Raw genomic sequence first — 21,844 nt, 5'->3', positions numbered from 1 at the left:
GGAGACAGGTGCCCTGTGGTGATACAGGGAGAGGTTTGGCTTACCCTCACAACACGATTAGCCAGGTCAGTCAGCAGCAGTCTCCTCTCACTGGATTCACCAGACGTCTGGACTCAGTGCTTGTCTTTGCCAGCAGGTCCCTCTCTCAGCAGGTGTGATCTTGGGTGAAGCAGGTTCTCTCAGCAAGGTTCCATCTCTGTGCTGCAGTCTCTCACAACATGTCCTTTCTCTGGCTGAGCATGTAGTAACTTCCAGAAAACTTCCAGGACCTACGATGATGTCACAATCATGTGACCAATGCTCAATGTTTTATTAACAGCATACTGAGTCCATCTGCCATCTACTGGGCATTTCAGCTAATGCAGCCTGTGTAACTTCACAGGGTTACATATATATATATATATTGTGCAATATTGTAACTGGATCCATAAGTCAAAAATGGTAATCGAAACCTATGCCATCAATGAGATCATAGAGAAGAAATTCGTGGCACACCAGAGTAAATTTGATGCAATTTAATTCATTGATGTTTTACATCATTTCATTTCAGTTGAAATGAAATGATGTAAAACATCAATGAATTAAATTGCATCAAATTTACTCTGGTGTGCCACAAATTTCTTCTCTGTGCTACGTGACGTTTTATCGTCCTCCGTGGGCACCCACCACTAAAACAGAGTGTGCGGGTCTCATCATCCCCTATATCAATGAGATCATGACCCTAGACCAAAAAAGTGATGAGTACAAAAACGATATATATATATATATATATATATATATATATATATATACACAATCAAGCAGCAGTGAACATGTAATATTATAATAATCACAATATTTGCTAAAGTGAATACACTGAAAAATAAATTATGGGCTCTTTCACACCTGCGTTCTTTTCTTCCGGCATAGAGTTCCGTCGTCGGGGCTCTATGCCGGAAGAATCCTGATCAGGATTATCCCCATGCATTCTGAATGGAGAGAAATCCGTTCAGGATGCATCAGGATGTCTTCAGTTCAGGACCGGAACGTTTTTTGGCCGGAGAAAATATCGCAGCATGCTGCGCTTTTTGCTCCAGCCAAAAATCCTGAAGACTTGCCGCAAGGCCGGATCCGGAATTAATGCCCATTGAAAGGCATTGATCCGGATCCGGCGCATTGCCGGATCCGACGTTTAGCTTTTTCTGAATGGTTACCATGGCTGCCGGTAACCATTCCTGGCAGCCATGGTAAAGTGTAGTGGGGAGCGGGGGAGCAGTATACTTACCGTCTGTGCGGCTCCCGGGGCGCTCCAGAGTGACGTCAGGGCGCCCCACGCGCATGGATGACGTGATTGCATGGCACGTCATCCATGCGCATGGGGCGCTCTGACGTCACTCTGAAGCATCCCGGGAGCCGCGTGGACTGTAAGTATACCGCTCCCCCGCTCCCCACTACTACTATGGCAACCAGGACTTTAATAGCGTCCTGGGTGCCATAGTAACACTGAACGCATTTTGAAGACGGATCCGTCTTCAAATGCTTTCAGTTCACTTGCGTTTTTCCGGATCCGGCGTGTAATTTCGGCAAATGGAGTACACACTGGATCTGGACAACGCAAGTGTGAAAGAGCCCTAAATAATATAAAATAAATACCCCTCACAACTAAAAAAATTGTGATATGGATGCATCAAAGGAAGGGGAACCCCCCCACCCACACACACACGCACAAATCCCTATAATGTGAATTCCTGTAGTGGAAACATATTTCATGTACATACATATGTGCCAAAGAAGTAATAAATAATTATGCATAATCATAATCCATATAAGTGATAAGATATGATGTTCATAAAAATCATATCTTATCACTTATATGGATTATGATTAGTGTTGAGCGGCATGTCCCATATTCGAATTCGCGAAATTTCGCGAATATTCGAAAGAATATTCGTAAAATATTCGCGAATATTCAAATTCGTTATTATTTCGCATATGCGATAATTCGAATTTTCGCATCGCATAATACATATTATGCGATACATTTTAACTCTAAGGCTAGGTCTACACGACGACATTTGTCGCGCGACATTTTGTTGCACTAATGTCGCGCGACAATTTTTATAATGGCAGTCTATGGTGTCGCACTGCAACATGCGACATGTTGCGACTGCGACGCGACAGTCGCAGAAAATCCATTTGAGATGGATTTTTCTGCGACTGTCGCGTCGCAGTCGCAACATGTCGCATGTTGCAGTGCGACACCATAGACTGCCATTATAACAATTGTCGCGCGACATTAGTGCAACAAAATGTCGTGCGACAAATGTCGTGCCCTATCTGTCGCGCAACTTTTTGTCGCGCAACAAATGTCGTCGTGTAGACCTAGCCTAACCCGACAAGCATCACTTCACTGTGTTGTCAAAATATACCATCGGATCTAAGTTTTCCGTACGTTAGTGAAAACTCAGTTCCGATGGTATATTTTAACTAACTAGGGTTAATAGCATTTTTAAAAAATTCGCCTATTAGCTGGCTGTTAGATAATTCGCCTATTCGCTATATTCGTTTATTCGCTACATAACCACCTAAAATATGAAGTGTGATGAGATTGTTCGCGCGCACGTGCGCGCGCATTATAGGCGTGGTTTATCGCGAGTACGTCAGGGTCAATCAATAGCATTTTTCAAATATTCGCCCAACCGCTGCCTGTTAGATAATTTGCCTATTCGATATATTCGCTTATTCTCTCTATTCGTTTATTCGCTACATACACCACCTAAGTCAGTGTGTTGAGATTGTGCGCGCGCACCTGCGCGCGCACCAGCGCGCGCATCATAGGCGTGGTTTATCGCGAGTACGTCAACTCCATTTTAAAAGTGAATCTTCAACTCCTCACAAGAGAAAATGGTGGGCACAAGATTCCATGACGAAGAGGATGAACTGCTGCTAACCGTAAGTACAACACTTCATGTCATAACATTTTGAATGCATGTTCGCACCATATCTGTATAGTATAGTAATTATTAAGCAATAGTATGTTTACATATTCGCGCATGCGCAGTTATGCGCATATATACGCGCACTAAATATAACTTTATTTTTAATCATGTCTGATTAGATAATCATCATTATTGTAATAAGTATTGTTTTGACATCACAGCACTTTGTAAGAAGTATGTATGTATGTATGGACAGCAAAGAAATATCATGCACATTGCATATACATTTTCCTGCCACACACTGCATACCACACACAAACACATAGTGCCAGATTTATGATCATCCCTTTTTACGGTAGCAGTTTATCCGTCAGTAAGCAGCTTTACAAAGTTTGCACGTCCTTACGAAAAAGTCGCATGTTCTATTAAAAACTCTCATAAGGCCTCTTTCACACTTGCGTTGTCTGGATCCGGCGTGTACTCCACTTGCCGCAATTACACGCCGGATCCGGAAAAACGCAAGTGTACTGAAAGCATTTGAAGACGGATCCGTCTTCAAAATGCTTTCAGTGTTACTATGGCAGCCCGGACGCTATTAAAGTCCTGGTTGCCATAGTAGTAGCGGGGAGCGGGGGAGCGGTATACTTACAGTCCGTACGGCTCCCCGGGCGCTCCAGAATGACGTCAGAGCGCCCCATGCGATCACGTCATCCATGCGCCTGGGGCGCCCTGACGTCACTCTGGAGCGCCCCGGGAGCCGTACGGATGGTAAGTATACTGCTCCCCCGCTCCCCGCTACACTTTACCATGGCTGCCAGGACTTTAGCGTCCCGGCAGCCATGGTAACCATTGAGAAAAAGCTAAACGCCGGGTCCGGCAATGCGCCAAAACGACGTTTAGCTTAAGGCAGGATCCGGATCAATGCCTTTCAATGGGCATTCATTCTGGATCCGGCCTTGCAGCAAGTCTTCAGGATTTTTGGCCGGAGCAAAAAGCGCAGCATGCTGCGCTATTTGCTGCGGCCAAAAAACGTTCCGTTCCGGAACGGAAGACATCCTGATGCATCCTGAAGGACGGACTGTCCATTCAGAATGCATTAGGAAAATCCTGATCAGTATTCTTCCGGCATAGAGCCCCGACGGCGGAACTCTATGCCGGAAGAAAAGAACGCAGATGTGAAAGAGCCCTAAGATAAGCATGGTCCTCACTGGAGTGAACTAGCGCATTTTATTTTTTTTTTTGCAACTTTTTAAATTGTTCCAATAGTAAATGTGTCTAGAGATTCATCTACATAAGAAAACACGTCCACTTTCATAAAACTGGCGAGCATAGTGCAGAGCAGGAGAAACTCGCAAATTTGTGCGCAGTTTTAGCGTTTGCTCATTTTCTTGCGACTTTTTCACTCCATTATTCTGACTTGAGCTAATGATAAATCTGGCCTCATGTCTTATTGGTCTGGAGAAAAATTACAAATTTCTTCCTGCCATTATTTGCTGGTTCATTTAGCGTTACCCAGGGTGCACCCCATATCGTACCGTCGCTTCACTAGACAGGTACATATCAGCTCAGCTGGCCAATATCACATTGCTCAGACCCCACCCACATTTAATCGCAATACAATCCGATCTTATAACGTGAACATTAAATATAATATTTCCACCTTCTAACAAATACTTTTTGCCGTGTTTTGGATGATATTTATTAATAATCCTTGTATTTCCTAAATTTTGTAATACATGTTTGCATCTTTATCCTGCAGCGCATGTTGAAGAAGGGTTATGACCGGACCCGGAAGCAGGCCGAGAAGAGGGCGATTGTCGTGGGGGTCGTCAAGGCCTTACAAAAAAAATTTGGGCGGACCCACGACGAAATTCAAATTGTAAAAAAATGGTCTGACCTGAAAAGGAGGCACCCGGACTGGGTCAAAGAGCACAGTCAGAGAGTCTGCCCTGGTACTTTTTTTTTTTTTTTATCACCCGTTACAAATTATTACTTATTTTTACCTGTTGTGAAACATAGCAAATCATCCCTTTACCTCATATATCTCTATCTCGCTGTGAGTGTATATATATATATATATATATATATATATATATATATATTTATCCACACAGTGCGGTAGTGATGTATGATGTAACCGGCTGATTTTGTACTTTGCACACACACACACACACATAATAATAAATATACAGGGAGTGCAGAATTATTAGGCAAGTTGTATTTTTGAGGATTAATTTTATTATTGAACAACAACCATGTTCTCAATGAACCCCAAAAACTCATTAATATCAAAGCTGAATATTTTTGGAAGTAGTTTTTAGTTTGCTTTTAGTTTTAGCTATTTTAGGGGGATATCTGTGTGTGCAGGTGACTATTACTGTGCATAATTATTAGGCAACTTAACAAAAAACAAATATATACCCATTTCAATTATTTATTTTTACCAGTGAAACCAATATAACATCTCAACATTCACAAATATACATTTCTGACATTCAAAAACAAAACAAAAACAAATCAGTGACCAATATAGCCACTAGGGATGAGCGAACTCGAACTGTATAGTTCGGGTTCGTACCGAATTTTGGGGTGTCCGTGACACGGACCCGAACCCGGACATTTTCGTAAAAGTCCGGGTTCGGGTTCGGTGTTCGTCGCTTTCTTGGCGCTTTTGTGACGCTTTCTTGGCGCTTTTTGAAAGGCTGCAAAGCAGCCAATCAACAAGCGTCATACTACTTGCCCCAAGAGGCCATCACAGCCATGCCTACTATTGGCATGGCTGTGATTGGCCAGAGCACCATGTGACCCAGCCTCTATTTAAGCTGGAGTCACATAGCGCCGCCCGTCACTCTGCTCTGATTAGCGTAGGGAGAGGTTGCGGCTGCGACAGTAGGGCGAGATTAGGCAGATTAACTCCTCCAAAGGACTTGATTAACTGATCGATCTGCAGCTGTGGATCATTGAGCTGCTGATCCTCAATTGCTCACTGTTTTTAGGCTGCCCAGACCGTTTGTCAGTCACATTTTTCTGGGGTGATCGGCGGCCATTTTGTGTCTTGTGGTGCGCCAGCACAAGCTGCGACCAAGTGCATTTAACCCTCAATGGTGTGGTTGTTTTTTGGCTAAAGCCTACATCAGGGTGAAGCTGTCACACCAAGTGCATTTAACCAGCAATAGTCTGTTCATTTTTTGGCCATATACAAAATCAGGGGCAAGCTGCGCCTGTCACCAAGTGCATTTAACCCTCAATGGTGTGGTTGTTTTTTGGCTAAAGCCTACATCAGGGTGAAGCTGTCACACCAAGTGCATTTAACCAGCAATAGTCTGTTCATTTTTTGGCCATATACAAAATCAGGGGCAAGCTGCGCCTGTCACCAAGTGCATTTAACCCTCAATGGTGTGGTTGTTTTTTGGCTAAAGCCTACATCAGGGTGAAGCTGTCACACCAAGTGCATTTAACCAGCAATAGTCTGTTCATTTTTTGGCCATATACAAAATCAGGGGCAAGCTGCGCCTGTCACCAAGTGCATTTAACCCTCAATGGTGTGGTTGTTTTTTGGCTAAAGCCTACATCAGGGTGAAGCTGTCACACCAAGTGCATTTAACCAGCAATAGTCTGTTCATTTTTTGGCCATATACAAAATCAGGGGCAAGCTGCGCCTGTCACCAAGTGCATTTAACCCTCAATGGTGTGGTTGTTTTTTGGCTAAAGCCTACATCAGGGTGAAGCTGTCACACCAAGTGCATTTAACCAGCAATAGTCTGTTTATTTTTTGGCCATATACTACATCAGGGGCAAGCTGCGCCCGTCACCAAGTGCATTTAACCCTCAGTAGTGTGGTTGGTCAAGCTGTGACACCAAGTGCATTTAACCAGCAATAGTCTGTTCATTTTTTGGCCATATACTACATCAGGGGCAAGCTGCGCCCGTCACCAAGTGCATTTAACCAGCAATAGTGTGGTTATTTTTTGGCCATATCCCAGTCTAATTCTGTCACTAAATCCATACCGGTCACCCAGCGCCTAAATACTAGGCCTCAAATTTATATCCCGCTAAATCTCTCGTTACCGCTGTCCTGTTGTAGCTGGGAAAGTTATTTAGTGTCCGTCAAAGCACATTTTTTGTTCTGGGTTGAAGTACAATTCCCAATTTAGCAATTTCATAATTTAGTGGTTTCTGCTATATCAGAGCTATTTGAAATCTATCCCTAAAAGGGTATATAATATTCAAGGTGCACATTGGGTCATTCAGAATAACTTCACACACACCCGCTACTGTGTATTTTCAAGTCTAATTCTGTCACTAAACCCATACCTGTCACCCAGCGCCTAAATACTAGGCCTCAAATTTATATCCTGCTAAATCTCTCGTTACCGCTGTCCTGTTGTAGCTGGGAAAGTTATTTAGTGTCCGTCAAAGCACATTTTTTGTTCTGGGTTGAAGTACAATTCCCAATTTAGCAATTTCATAATTTAGTGGTTTCTGCTATATCAGAGCTATTTGAAATCTATCCCTAAAAGGGTATATAATATTCAAGGTGCACATTGGGTCATTCAGAATAACTTCACACACACCCGCTACTGTGTATTTCCAAGTCTAATTCTGTCACTAAACCCATACCTGTCACCCAGCGCCTAAATACTAGGCCTCAAATTTATATCCTGCTAAATCTCTCGTTACCACTGTACTGTTGTTGCTTGGAAAGATATTTAGTGTCCGTCAAAGCACATTTTTTGTTCTGGGTTGAAGTACAATTCCCAATTTAGCAATTTCATAATTTAGTGGTTTCTGCTATATCAGAGCTATTTGAAATCTATCCCTAAAAGGGTATATAATATTCAAGGTGCACATTGGGTCATTCAGAATAACTTCACACACACCCGCTACTGTGTATTTTCAAGTCTAATTCTGTCACTAAACCCATACCTGTCACCCAGCGCCTAAATACTAGGCCTCAAATTTATATCCTGCTAAATCTCTCGTTACCGCTGTACTGTTGTTGCTGGGCAAGATATTTAGTGTCCGTCAAAGCACATTTTTTGTTCTGGGTTGAAATACAATTCCCAATTTAGCAATTTCATAATTTAGTGGTTCCTGCTATATCAGAGCTATTTGAAATCTATCCCAAAAAGGGTATATAATATTCAAGGTGCACATAGGGTCATTCAGAATAACTTCACACACACGCTTCTGTGCATTTCCAAGTCTAATTCTGTCACTAAATCCATACCGGTCACCCAGCGCCTAAATACTAGGCCTCAAATTTATATCCCGCTGAATTTGAATACAATACATTGGGCCAAATAATATATTTGTTGTTGTGGTGAACCATAACAATGAGAAAAACATCTAGTAAGGGACGCGGACGTGGACATGGTCGTGGTGGTGTTAGTGGACCCTCTGGTGCTGGGAGAGGACGTGGCCGTTCTGCCACATCCACACGTCCTAGTGTACCAACTACCTCAGGTCCCAGTAGCCGCCAGAATTTACAGCGATATATGGTGGGGCCCAATGCCGTTCTAAGGATGGTAAGGCCTGAGCAGGTACAGGCATTAGTCAATTGGGTGGCCGACAGTGGATCCAGCACGTTCACATTATCTCCCACCCAGTCTTCTGCAGAAAGCGCACAGATGGCGCCTAAAAACCAACCCCATCAGTCTGTCACATCACCCCCATGCATACCAGGGAAACTGTCTCAGCCTCAAGTTATGCAGCAGTCTCTTATGCTGTTTGAAGACTCCGCTGGCAGGGTTTCCCAAGGGCATCCACCTAGCCCTTCCCCAGCGGTGAAAGACATAGAATGCACTGACGCACAACCACTTATGTTTCCTGATGATGAGGACATGGGAATACCACCTCAGCATGTCTCTGATGATGACGAAACACAGGTGCCAACTGCTGCGTCTTTCTGCAGTGTGCAGACTGAACAGGAGGTCAGGGATCAAGACTGGGTGGAAGACGATGCAGGGGACGATGAGGTCCTAGACCCCACATGGAATGAAGGTCGTGCCACTGACTTTCACAGTTCGGAGGAAGAGGCAGTGGTGAGACCGAGCCAACAGCGTAGCAAAAGAGGGAGCAGTGGGCAAAAGCAGAACACCCGCCGCCAAGAGACTCCGCCTGCTACTGCCCGCCGCCATCTGGGACCGAGCACCCCAAAGGCAGCTTCAAGGAGTTCCCTGGCATGGCACTTCTTCAAACAATGTGCTGACGACAAGACCCGAGTGGTTTGCACGCTGTGCCATCAGAGCCTGAAGCGAGGCATTAACGTTCTGAACCTGAGCACAACCTGCATGACCAGGCACCTGCATGCAAAGCATGAACTGCAGTGGAGTAAACACCTTAAAACCAAGGAAGTCACTCAGGCTCCCCCTGCTACCTCTTCTGCTGCTGCCGCCTCGGCCTATTCTGCTGCTGCCGCCTCGGCCTCTTCCTCCGCCTCTGGAGGAACGTTGGCACCTGCCGCCCAGCAAACAGGGGATGTACCACCAACACCACCACCACCACCTCCGTCACCAAGCGTCTCAACCATGTCACACGCCAGCGTTCAGCTCTCCATCTCACAAACATTTGATAGAAAGCGTAAATTCCCACCTAGCCACCCTCGATCCCTGGCCCTGAATGCCAGCATTTCTAAACTACTGGCCTATGAAATGCTGTCATTTAGGCTGGTGGACACAGACAGCTTCAAACAGCTCATGTCGCTTGCTGTCCCACAGTATGTTGTTCCCAGCCGGCACTACTTCTCCAAGAGAGCCGTGCCTTCCCTGCACAACCAAGTATCCGATAAAATCAAGTGTGCACTGCGCAACGCCATCTGTAGCAAGGTCCACCTAACCACAGATACGTGGACCAGTAAGCACGGCCAGGGACGCTATATCTCCCTAACTGCACACTGGGTAAATGTAGTGGCAGCTGGGCCCCAGGCGGAGAGCTGTTTGGCGCACGTCCTTCCGCCGCCAAGGATCGCAGGGCAACATTCTTTGCCTCCTGTTGCCACCTCCTCCTTCTCGGCTTCCTCCTCCTCTTCTTCCACCTGCTCATCCAGTCAGCCACACACCTTCACCACCAACTTCAGCACAGCCCGGGGTAAACGTCAGCAGGCCATTCTGAAACTCATATGTTTGGGGGACAGGCCCCACACCGCACAGGAGTTGTGGCGGGGTATTGAACAACAGACCGACGAGTGGTTGCTGCCGGTGAGCCTCAAGCCCGGCCTGGTGGTGTGTGATAATGGGCGAAATCTCGTTGCAGCTCTGGGACTAGCCAATTTGACGCACATCCCTTGCTTGGCGCATGTGCTGAATTTGGTGGTGCAGAAGTTCATTCACAACTACCCCGACATGTCAGAGCTGCTGCATAAAGTGCGGGCCGTCTGTTCGCGCTTCCGGCGTTCACATCCTGCCGCTGCTCGCCTGTCTGCGCTGCAGCGTAACTTCGGCCTTCCCGCTCACCGCCTCATATGCGACGTGCCCACCAGGTGGAACTCCACCTTGCACATGCTGGACAGACTGTGCGAGCAGCAGCAGGCCATAGTGGAGTTTCAGCTGCAGCACGCACGGGTCAGTCGCACTACAGAACAGCACCACTTCACCACCAATGACTGGGCCTCCATGCGAGACCTGTGTGCCCTGTTGCGCTGTTTCGAGTACTCCACCAACATGGCCAGTGGCGATGACACCGTTATCAGCGTTACAATACCACTTCTATGTCTCCTTGAGAAAACACTTAGGGCGATGATGGAAGAGGAGGTGGCCCAGGAGGAGGAGGAGGAGGAGGAGGAAGAGGGGTCATTTTTAGCACTTTCAGGCCAGTCTCTTCGAAGTGACTCAGAGGGAGGTTTTTGGCAACAGCAGAGGCCAGGTACAAATGTGGCCAGCCAGGGCCCACTACTGGAGGACGAGGAGGACGAGGATGAGGAGGAGGTGGAGGAGGATGAGGATGAAGCATGGTCACAGCGGGGTGGCACCCAACGCAGCTCGGGTCCATCACTGGTGCGTGGCTGGGGGGAAAGGCAGGACGATGACGATACGCCTCCCACAGAGGACAGCTTGTCCTTACCCCTGGGCAGCCTGGCACACATGAGCGACTACATGCTGCAGTGCCTGCGCAACGACAGCAGAGTTGCCCACATTTTAACCTGTGCGGACTACTGGGTTGCCACCCTGCTGGATCCACGCTACAAAGACAATGTGCCCACCTTACTTCCTGCACTGGAGCGTGATAGGAAGATGCGCGAGTACAAGCGCACGTTGGTAGACGCGCTACTGAGAGCATTCCCAAATGTCACAGGGGAACAAGTGGAAGCCCAAGGCCAAGGCAGAGGAGGAGCAAGAGGTCGCCAAGGCAGCTGTGTCACGGCCAGCTCCTCTGAGGGCAGGGTTAGCATGGCAGAGATGTGGAAAACTTTTGTCAACACGCCACAGCTAACTGCACCACCACCTGATACGCAACGTGTTAGCAGGAGGCAACATTTCACTAACATGGTGGAACAGTACGTGTGCACACCCCTCCACGTACTGACTGATGGTTCGGCCCCATTCAACTTCTGGGTCTCTAAATTGTCCACGTGGCCAGAGCTAGCCTTTTATGCCTTGGAGGTGCTGGCCTGCCCGGCAGCCAGCGTTTTGTCTGAACGTGTATTCAGCACGGCAGGGGGCGTCATTACAGACAAACGCAGCCGCCTGTCTACAGCCAATGTGGACAAGCTGACGTTCATAAAAATGAACCAGGCATGGATCCCACAGGACCTGTCCGTCCCTTGTCCAGATTAGACATTAACTACCTCCCCATAACCATATATTATTGGACTCCAGGGCACTTCCTCATTCAATCCTATTTTTATTTTCATTTTACCATTATATTGCAAGGCTACCCAAAGTTGAATGAACCTCTCCTCTGCCTGTGTGCTAGGCCTAAATATATGCCAATGGATTGTTGCAGTGGTGGCTGACGTGAAGCCTCATTCTCTGCTATGACATGCAGACTGATTCTCTGGTGACATGAAGCCAGATTGTCTGTTACGGGACCTCTCTCCTCTGCCTGGGTGCTGGGCCTGAATTTATGACAATGGACTGTTGCAGTGGTGGCTGACGTGAAGCCTGATTCTCTGCTATGACATGCAGACTGATTCTCTGCTGACATGAAGCCAGATCCTCTGTTACGGGACCTCTCTCCTCTGCCTGGGTGCTGGGCCTAAATTTATGAAAATGGACTGTTGCAGTGGTGGGTGACGTGAAGCCTCATTCTCTGCTATGACATGCAGACTGATTCTCTGCTGACATGAAGCCAGATTGTCTGTTACGGGACCTCTCTCCTCTGCCTGGGTGCTGGGCCTGAATTTATGACAATGGACTGTTGCAGTGGTGGCTGACGTGAAGCCTGATTCTCTGCTATGACATGCAGACTGATTCTCTGCTGACATGAAGCCAGATCCTCTGTTACGGGACCTCTCTCCTCTGCCTGGGTGCTGGGCCTAAATTTATGAAAATGGACTGTTGCAGTGGTGGGTGACGTGAAGCCTCATTCTCTGCTATGACATGCAGACTGATTCTCTGCTGACATGAAGCCAGATTGTCTGTTACGGGACCTCTCTCCTCTGCCTGGGTGCTGGGCCTGAATTTATGACAATGGACTGTTGCAGTGGTGGCTGACGTGAAGCCTGATTCTCTGCTATGACATGCAGACTGATTCTCTGCTGACATGAAGCCAGATCCTCTGTTACGGGACCTCTCTCCTCTGCCTGGGTGCTGGGCCTAAATTTATGAAAATGGACTGTTGCAGTGGTGGGTGACGTGAAGCCTCATTCTCTGCTATGACATGCAGACTGATTCTCTGCTGACATGAAGCCAGATTGTCTGTTACGGGACCTCTCTCCTCTGCCTGGGTGCTGGGCCTGAATTTATGACAATGGACTGTTGCAGTGGTGGCTGACGTGAAGCCTGATTCTCTGCTATGACATGCAGACTAATTCTCTGCTGACATGAAGCCAGATTGTCTGTTACGGGACCTCTCTCCTCTGCCTGGGTGCTGGGCCTAAATTTATGACAATGGACTGTTGCAGTGGTGGCTGACGTGAAGCCTGATTCTCTGCTATGACATGCAGACTGATTCTCTGCTGACATGAAGCCAGATCCTCTGTTACGGGACCTCTCTCCTCTGCCTGGGTGCTGGGCCTAAATTTATGAAAATGGACTGTTGCAGTGGTGGGTGACGTGAAGCCTCATTCTCTGCTATGACATGCAGACTGATTCTCTGCTGACATGAAGCCAGATTGTCTGTTACGGGACCTCTCTCCTCTGCCTGGGTGCTGGGCCTGAATTTATGACAATGGACTGTTGCAGTGGTGGCTGACGTGAAGCCTGATTCTCTGCTATGACATGCAGACTGATTCTCTGCTGACATGAAGCCAGATCCTCTGTTACGGGACCTCTCTCCTCTGCCTGGGTGCTGGGCCTAAATTTATGAAAATGGACTGTTGCAGTGGTGGGTGACGTGAAGCCTCATTCTCTGCTATGACATGCAGACTGATTCTCTGCTGACATGAAGCCAGATTGTCTGTTACGGGACCTCTCTCCTCTGCCTGGGTGCTGGGCCTAAATTTATGAAAATGGACTCTTACAGTGGTGGGTGACGTGAAGCCTGATTCTCTGCTATGACATGAAGACTGATTCTCTGCTGACATGAAGCCAGATTGTCTGTTACGGGACCTCTCTCCTCTGCCTGGGTGCCGGGGCCTAAATATCTGAGAATGGACTGTTCCAGTGGTGGGTGACGGGAAGCCAGATTCTCTGCTATGGAACCTCTCTCCAATTGATTTTGGTTAATTTTTATTTATTTAATTTTTATTTTAATTAATTTCCCTATCCACATTTGTTTGCAGGGGATTTACCTACATGTTGCTGCCTTTTGCAGCCCTCTAGCCCTTTCCTGGGCTGTTTTACAGCCGTTTTAGTGCCGAAAAGTTCGGGTCCCCATTGACTTCAATGGGGTTCGGGTTCGGGACGAAGTTCGGATCGGGTTCGGATCCCGAACCCGAACATTTCCGGGATGTTCGGCCGAACTTCTCGAACCCGAACATCCAGGTGTTCGCTCAACTCTAATAGCCACCTTTCTTTGCAAGGACACTCAGAAGCCGCCATCCATGGATTCTGTCAGTGTTTTGATCTGTTCACCATCAACATTGCGTGCAGCAGCAACCAGAGCCTTCCAGACACTGTTCAGAGAGGTGTACTGTTTTCCCTCCTTGTAAATCTCACATTTGATGATGGACCACAGGTTCTCAATGGGGTTCAGATCAGGTGAACAAGGAGGCCATGTCATTAGATTTTCTTCTTTTATACCCTTTCTTGCCAGCCACGCTGTGGAGTATTTGGACGCGTGTGATGGAGCATTGTCCGGCATGAAAATCATGTTTTTCTTGAAGGATGCAGACTTCTTCCTGTACCACTGCTTGAAGAAGGTGTCTTCCAGAAACTGGCAGTGGGACTGGGAGTTGAGCTTGACTCCATCCTCAACCCGAAAAGGCCCCACAAGCTCATCTTTGATGATACCAGCCCAAACCAGTACTCCACCTCCACCTTGCTGGCGTCTGAGTCGGACTGGAGCTCTCTGCCCTTTACCAATCCAGCCACGGGCCCATCCATCTGGCCCATCAAGACTCACTCTCATTTCATCAGTCCATAAAACCTTAGAAAAATCAGTCTTGAGATATTTCTTGGCCCAGTCTTGACGTTTCAGCTTGTGTGTCTCGTTCAGTGGTGGTCGTCTTTCAGTCTTTCTTACCTTGGCCATGTCTCTGAGTATTGCACACCTTGTGCTTTTGGGCACTCCAGTGATGTTGCAGCTCTGAAATATTGCCAGACTGGTGGCAAGTGGCATCTTGGCAGCTGCACGCTTGACTTTTCTCAGTTCATGGGCAGTTATTTTGCGCCTTGGTTTTTCCACACGCTTCTTGCGACCCTGTTGACTATTTTGAATGAAACGCTTGATTGTTCGATGATCACGCTTCAGAAGCTTTGCAATTTTAAGAGTGCTGCATCCCTCTGCAAGATATCTCACTATTTTTGACTTTTCTGAGCCTGTCAAGTCCTTCTTTTGACCCATTTTGCCAAAGGAAAGGAAGTTGCCTAATAATTATGCACACCTGATATAGGGTGTTGATGTCATTAGACCACACCCCTTCTCATTACAGAGATGCACATCACCTAATATGCTTCATTGGTAGTAGGCTTTCGAGCCTATACAGCTTGGAGTAAGACAACATGCAGAAAGAGGATGATGTGGTCAAAATACTCATTTACCTAATAATTCTGCACGTAGTGTATGTGTGTGTGTGTATATCTAGATAAACAGCAATCATCAATCTGTATTAGGGCTGTTTCACACGAGCAGATGCCGTGCGTGACATCCGCTACGTGAATGACAGCCAAGACCCGATTCACAAGTGCTCAATTTCATAATTTATTTTTCTGAACTGACTTGAGGACCCATTCATCTCTAAGGGGGCCGCACGATGTGCGTCCCGTCTCCAGAAAAGCGGACCCGCACTTCTGGGTCCACATTTCAGTTCTTTTTGCACTAAATATAACTTCGTCTTTTATGATGTCTGATTAGATATTCATCATTGTTGTAATAAGTACCCTAGACAGGTACATATCAGCTCAGCTGGCCAATATCCGATTGATCAGACCCCACATACAATCGCAATACAATCCGATCTTATAACATGAACATTAAATATAATATTTACACCTTCTAACAAATACTTTTTGCTGTATTTCTGATGATATTTATTAATAATCCTTGTATTATTGTCCTCAATTGAGGCCAAGAATAGTCATATTATATTATTGACATTGACGTGCGGTCTTAAATGCGTCACGCACATTGCCGGTGTCCTTTTTTTTTTTTTTTTTTTGTGTGGGTGGATATGAAAAAGACATTCCGGACGTTTAAATTGAGCCTAAATCCAAATGTTGTGTGATTTCAGGGCTTCCAGCGCCAACGGTCCGCCGCCGTCTAACCACGGCGGATTTGGATGTAGTGGAGGTCTCCACAGAGGAGGATGAGCAGGCGGGCCCCTCCCACAGTCCTCGAGGTGCCACCAACCCACCTGATGTGGGGATTGTTGTGGAGGTGTCTGACGAGCCCGGACCCTCTCAAGGGCCAAAAACGTCTGGCCCAGCTCCTGCTGAGGAGGATACCACCACCCCAGCTCCTGAGGAAGAGGATCAGGCGCTGGTTACCACCCCGCACCAGGAGGGTAAATATGTGCACACATCATTGTAATTATGTATACATCACATATTTAGAAACATTAACCCTCAGTACCCAATGCCCATTTCTACTTTAACGCTAATTAAACATTTTTCTTAAATGTTAAACGGTATCTATGTTTGTGCTAATAACTTTAAAACGAGTTTACTGTTCACGGGCATAGTTCTATCTTATCGTTACACATTGTACTTCATGACAGTGGTAAAACATAGTCAAAATTTTAATGGCATCTTTGTTAACGAAGTAACTAATCTAAAAAAATATTAGAAATAAAATGATATAATCAAAATAAAAATTTCAAATGATACTACAATATAGATTAATAGAGATTAAATAAATGTATAAGTTTACAATCGCCATATGCCTATATCATGTTTATATAATTTATTAACAGAAATATAATTAACAATAACAGTTTGGTTATGCAGTCACTTTTTGAGGCCTACATAGTGTCAGCGACAAATAAATAACCCCATTTCAGAAACCACACACCCTCTATTTAATCCAAATTTATCCTATAAAGTCTGTTAACGATTTAATTGTCCAACGGTAATCTATTAAAATGTTAAAAAAAATTCAAATAATTTGAACAAATTATAAATTACGAACTATTTTATTTGAAAACATTGTAGTGTTTAAATCATAAAAAAATCTTAAACGTATTACAAACAATATGTATATTTACAAACAGTTGTGCACAAAACCCTTAACTTTGGTCGCACAGCAGGCTTCCGACTGCAAGGAGCACAATATGGCTTTAGGCTAAAGGATTTAAATTAATGGTAATTGGAAGCTATGTCGCATGTTAAGAGAAGACGCCCTTATGTGACCCTAGAGTTGAAAACAAAAAAAAGTTATTTAATTAGGCAAACTACACCCCTCAATGAATATGCTAAGCAATTAGATCAATCCGCAATTTTACATAATGAGCCAACGATTGTCTTCTAGAAAAAACCGTTCAAATTGACAAAAAAAATAATAATGAATTTACACACATTTTTTTTTATTAAATAAGTGGTTACAGGACTAAATGCACCCCAGTGCAGTTCCACTTTTAGCATATAATTCACCTGAACACCACCACATATGTGAATTTATTTAATTGGCTGTAGAGTTGTAACAGTCAATATCAGCGCTTGCAGGGGAACAAAACACTGGTGTCCCCTGCTTCACCTCTAAGGCAACAGGTGCTGTCGTACAGTCTTTTTTAGCATTTGTCACCTCCACATGACACCTACTTACCCCCCCCCCCCCCTTCAGCTACGTAGCAGCAATGCTTATGTCTTTGAAATACGTCCAATAGGAGAGATCTAGACAGCAGGTGTTTGACAAATACCTGAAAAGGCCTTATTTTATATAATTGGCTAGCTGCTCTGGACTAGTAGATCGGCTATTAGACCACGGTTAATAGTACGGAGCAATTTTGAAAGTCATGAAACACTGCACCCTACAATTATATAGCAGGTGATGAAGATCATAAAATTAACAATAATAATGGGACAACCAAAACCACAGTAATATCAAACAACAGACATGCACAATAACTCTTTAATCTACATAAACTAACATTATATAACACAACAAATTTTCTTTAAAACTACTAAAATGTCACTAAATAATCTAATATAGAACTACATTTATTATGGTATACTTTAAAAATGACACTCAAATTCTCTGCACTTAACTACATACTACACACAATTCAATAAATGACTTATTGTTAATTGATATATTTATCTCTTGTGTTTTCATAACAGTAATCAAGAAAATTTCTGCTAAAATTGCTCTAATGCAAAAGAGGCATGGGAAAATCAGGCAATTAAGAGCCCTCATTCAAAAATCCCAAAGAATGCTGCAGGAATTTGAATGCCAATATGGGGAGGACCTGAAGGAGCTCGCAAGCCTGCAGGAAGAACTGCAAAAGTTCCCTTAATTTTATTCTAATTTTTTTGTTATTAAAAAAGTTTTCTTAAGTTATATTGATTCCATACTTTTTTTTTTCTATAAGGTTATGTTTTTGTATAATTTTAACTGCAGACTTATCAGTAAAGGAGCCTTTAGTCCACGTTGAAAGTCAGCAGGGTTCGGACAGACAACAGCAGTAAGTACATCTAAATAGTGTAGTATAAGGCCTACACATAAATACGTTTTTTCATGACAGCAGCAGCAGGTAGTGTTGTATTATGAGGCATATACATAACAAATCAACTTGATCAAGACAGCAGCAGGTAGAGCTATAGTATTCTGAGGGCTACAAGTCACCTTTAAATGTACAGCAGCAGGAGCAGCAGGTATTTATAGTGTTTTATTATAAGGTATATACATAACAAATCAACTTGATCAGGACAGCAGCAGCAGTTATAGCTAATGTTATATTCTGAGGCATACAAGTCAGCTTCATCTGGACAGCAGCCGTTGGTAAAGTTAACATTGTAGGTTGATTTGTAAATTGAAAAATCAACTTTATCAGGACAGCTGATGGTGTTGTATAAGAACTTCACATAGCTACAAAGGACAAACAACTAGCTTGACATAGCTCTGTATGATCATGACAGACAGCATCTGCAGCTGGTAGATATTAACGGTCGAGTATAATCTCATCCTAACTCAGCAGGACATGCTGCAGCGGGTAATGTGTATTCTCAAAAGGCTGAATGCTAACTCGCCATGATCAGAACAGACCGCAGCAGAATCCACAGTAGCTAGATATTAACAGTGGATTATACGGCCTACACATAACTCTCAATAATCAGGACAATAAGAAGTCAATGCTAACGGTGGAGTATAATGACTACAGAGAATTCTGAAGTATCAGGCCAAGATCAGCATGCAGTAGGTAAGTTAAAGTAGTATTCTAATTACTACACAAAGTTTGGCATAACTAAGGAGTACTAGAGAGTGTCAAGTTATTATATTTCAGCAGACAAAAATTTTTAACAGATGGGGATGTGGAAGACCGATTATAAAAGTATAAAAAAACAGATTGAACCCCCAAGTACAGCATGTGTATTCATCGCTTACATATACAATGTTGTCCTAATAAAATAAACTATCTAGATCAAAAAATTATAACAGTTCATTATTATTATATTTTATTGAAAAGGCCAATATAACATTGTACAAGGATAAACCAGGTGGTTGACGAAGTAAAAAAGCCATTGTCTATTCAAGATCTTCTCAAGGTTTTGTCTGAAACCTTAGATAACATTTATTGCTAGTATATTAGATAAGAGAAAGAAGTGAGTGATTCGATTTTTGTATGGAATACTAGTGCCATCTAGTGTTAGGGTAAAATACTAGAGGGAGGTTATATTGATTATAAAGTGAGGTCACTAGTTAATGATAAAACTTGGCCAAGCCCTTTCTAAGATAGGATAAAAAGATGGTATGGGCTGACAGAAGGGATCGATCTCTAGAGCTCTCTAGCTCTCTCTCTGAACATCATCAAAAGACCAGATCCAGCCCTGACCACCTTTTCAGTCATTGGAGGCAGCCATCTTAGAACCATTGAAACTGATTTTTGCTAGCTGACATTTTGGTATAGTATAACCTTACCTATATTTTATAGGATAATTAATTTAATATAATACATATCTATATATATATATATATATATATATATATATATATTCAATTAACCATACTTTGTGTATAGTATCTGTTTTGGAATAAGATGGGGGTGTATCTGCAGCATCATCCTGAAAAATAATCCAATACAGGGATATTGAAAATATACTAGTGAAAGCACGGTATTATCTCCAAGGAACTGAATTCAGTTCTAGACCAGTATGGTTGATAATATATATATCTTTATATAGATAAAAGATAAACCAGATTTGGGTTTAAACAAACATTTGTCGACTGAGAGAAATCAAGTACTAAATTGATTTTAAATATAATTGAGGGGTATTATTATAAGAAGGCATAGACTGTCGGAATATTTATGCTGTCTCCGATTGACAGAGTCAGTTTAAAGATCTTCAGGAACCAGAAGCCATAATTGTTGCTCCTACCAGAGAGCTGATCAATCAGATTTACCTAGATGCTTGGAAATTTGCATACGGAACTGTCGTTCGTCCAGTTGTAATCTATGGAGGAACACAAACGTCTAATTCACTGCGCCAGATATTTCAAGGCTGCAACATCCTTTGTGCGACACCTGGGAGGTTACTGGACGTTATTAACAAGGAGAAGATTGGGTTGAGCCAAGTGAAATACCTTGTTCTGTATGAAGCTGATTGTATGCTGGACATGGGTTTTATGGAAGATGTAAGAAAATTGTTGTCAAGTCAAGGAATGCTCTGAAGACACCCCAGTAGCAGGACAGAACCTCCTGGGAGAAACCCACAGTCCTTCAACAGACAAGTAAGGAAATCCCAGGGAAAGATAAGTAACCCTGATGGGCAGATGCATTAGAAAATAAAGCAAGCATCTAATACCTGAGGAAGATATATTTTACCAAGGATTTAAGCCACCCTTTAGGCATCCGGGCCTTGGGATAGAAAGCCAGACAGGAGTTCTAGAAAGGACAGTGTACATTGATTCTGAGGAAAGGTACAACCTGTCTCTGAGTGCATTGTGAATTTACCCTCTGCGTATAACCAAGACCTAGAATCTGTTACAGTTTCGTGACTCATTGTGGCCGCGGCGGTCGCAGTTCGTCACAGGCTAAACTGCTGGAACTTTTACAACTCATAGGCCATGAGCGCACAATGGTTTTTGTGAAAAACAAAAAGATGGCGGATTTAATTGCAACATTTCTTTGTCAAGAAAAAATCCCCTGCACAAGCATTCACGGGGACAGAGAGCAAAGAGAGCGGGAGAATGCTCTGGGCGACTTCCGCTCTGGACAGTGTCCTGTGATTGTTGCCACGTCTGTTGCTGCCAGAGGATTAGATATCGAGAACGTCCTTCATGTGATAAATTTTGACATCCCTGGCGATGTTGACGAATATGTTCACAGGATCGGCCGAACCGGACGCTGCGGCAACACTGGAAAAGCCATTTCTTTTTTTAATAAGATTGGTGATGACGAGCAAAAAATTGTCCGTGGACTAGTGAAAGTTTTAACCGATGCTCACCAGGAGGTACCTTGTGCCGGCATACATAATTCCTCTGGGTAGCCATCTTATATGCTTCTGGCATATGTAAAAAAACTGTGAACTCTCATCTTCCTGAAGCCGGGGTCACCTATGATATAGATGGACACTTTTATTACCACTACTCTGTGATGCCGGCTATAAAAGGTCATAAAGGCTATACCAGGCCCAGCTCATCCTGTCCTTTTAAGATACACCCCGGTCACGTGAGGTCTCTGTGTGTGCGCAGACTCTGTCACAGACCACTAGGTCACAGCTCAGGGATCCGGAGCAATCGGATCCATAGTTCGTGACAGTACCTGCTTGGCTTGAAGAGATTGCGTTCAGTGCCCATGGCATGCCAACATTTAGTTCACAGCCAAGCAAATTTGCTTCAGTGGATAGCAGGAAGAGAGGTGACTTCCAGGAGGACAACGGTTACAGCAATGCTGGCATTTCACAACCTGCAGCGCGGGCGGCAGCGGAGGAGGACGAAGATTGGGGCTAGTCGGATGTGGTTAAGCAGATGAGACATTCTTACAGATTCAGTTTTACATGAAACAATATGTT

At 44.4% G+C, this 21,844-nt stretch overlaps 1 protein-coding gene across 1 annotated transcript; it reads left to right on the top strand.

The window, feature by feature from the left end:
* The first annotated feature begins 4,612 nt into the window (after positions 1–4,612).
* On the top strand, positions 4,613–18,164 carry LOC122923747. Its single transcript, XM_044274598.1, has 3 exons — positions 4,613–4,870; positions 15,910–16,182; positions 17,954–18,164. Exons 1-3 carry the CDS (start codon positions 4,681–4,683, stop codon positions 18,127–18,129), a joined length of 639 nt encoding a protein of 212 aa, XP_044130533.1. The 5' UTR covers positions 4,613–4,680; the 3' UTR covers positions 18,130–18,164.
* The last annotated feature ends 3,680 nt before the right edge of the window (positions 18,165–21,844 follow it).

The sequence above is a fragment of the Bufo gargarizans genome, unplaced genomic scaffold, assembly GCF_014858855.1.
Source record: "Bufo gargarizans isolate SCDJY-AF-19 unplaced genomic scaffold, ASM1485885v1 original_scaffold_1866_pilon, whole genome shotgun sequence".
NCBI classification, from domain to species: Eukaryota; Metazoa; Chordata; class Amphibia; order Anura; family Bufonidae; genus Bufo; species Bufo gargarizans.
Note: the sequence above shows the minus strand (reverse complement) of the source record. Positions and strands in the feature narration are given on the sequence as shown.

Bases quoted from the DNA above. Each gene is read 5' to 3' on its own strand.
- LOC122923747 (XM_044274598.1), top strand. From the start codon at position 4,681: ATGTTGAAGAAGGGTTATGACCGGACCCGGAAGCAGGCCGAGAAGAGG. The intron at 4,871-15,909 runs GTACTTTTTTTT...GTGTGATTTCAG, and splicing joins CAGTCAGAGAGTCTGCCCTG to GGCTTCCAGCGCCAACGGTC. The intron at 16,183-17,953 runs GTAAATATGTGC...TTTTCATAACAG, and splicing joins TACCACCCCGCACCAGGAGG to TAATCAAGAAAATTTCTGCT.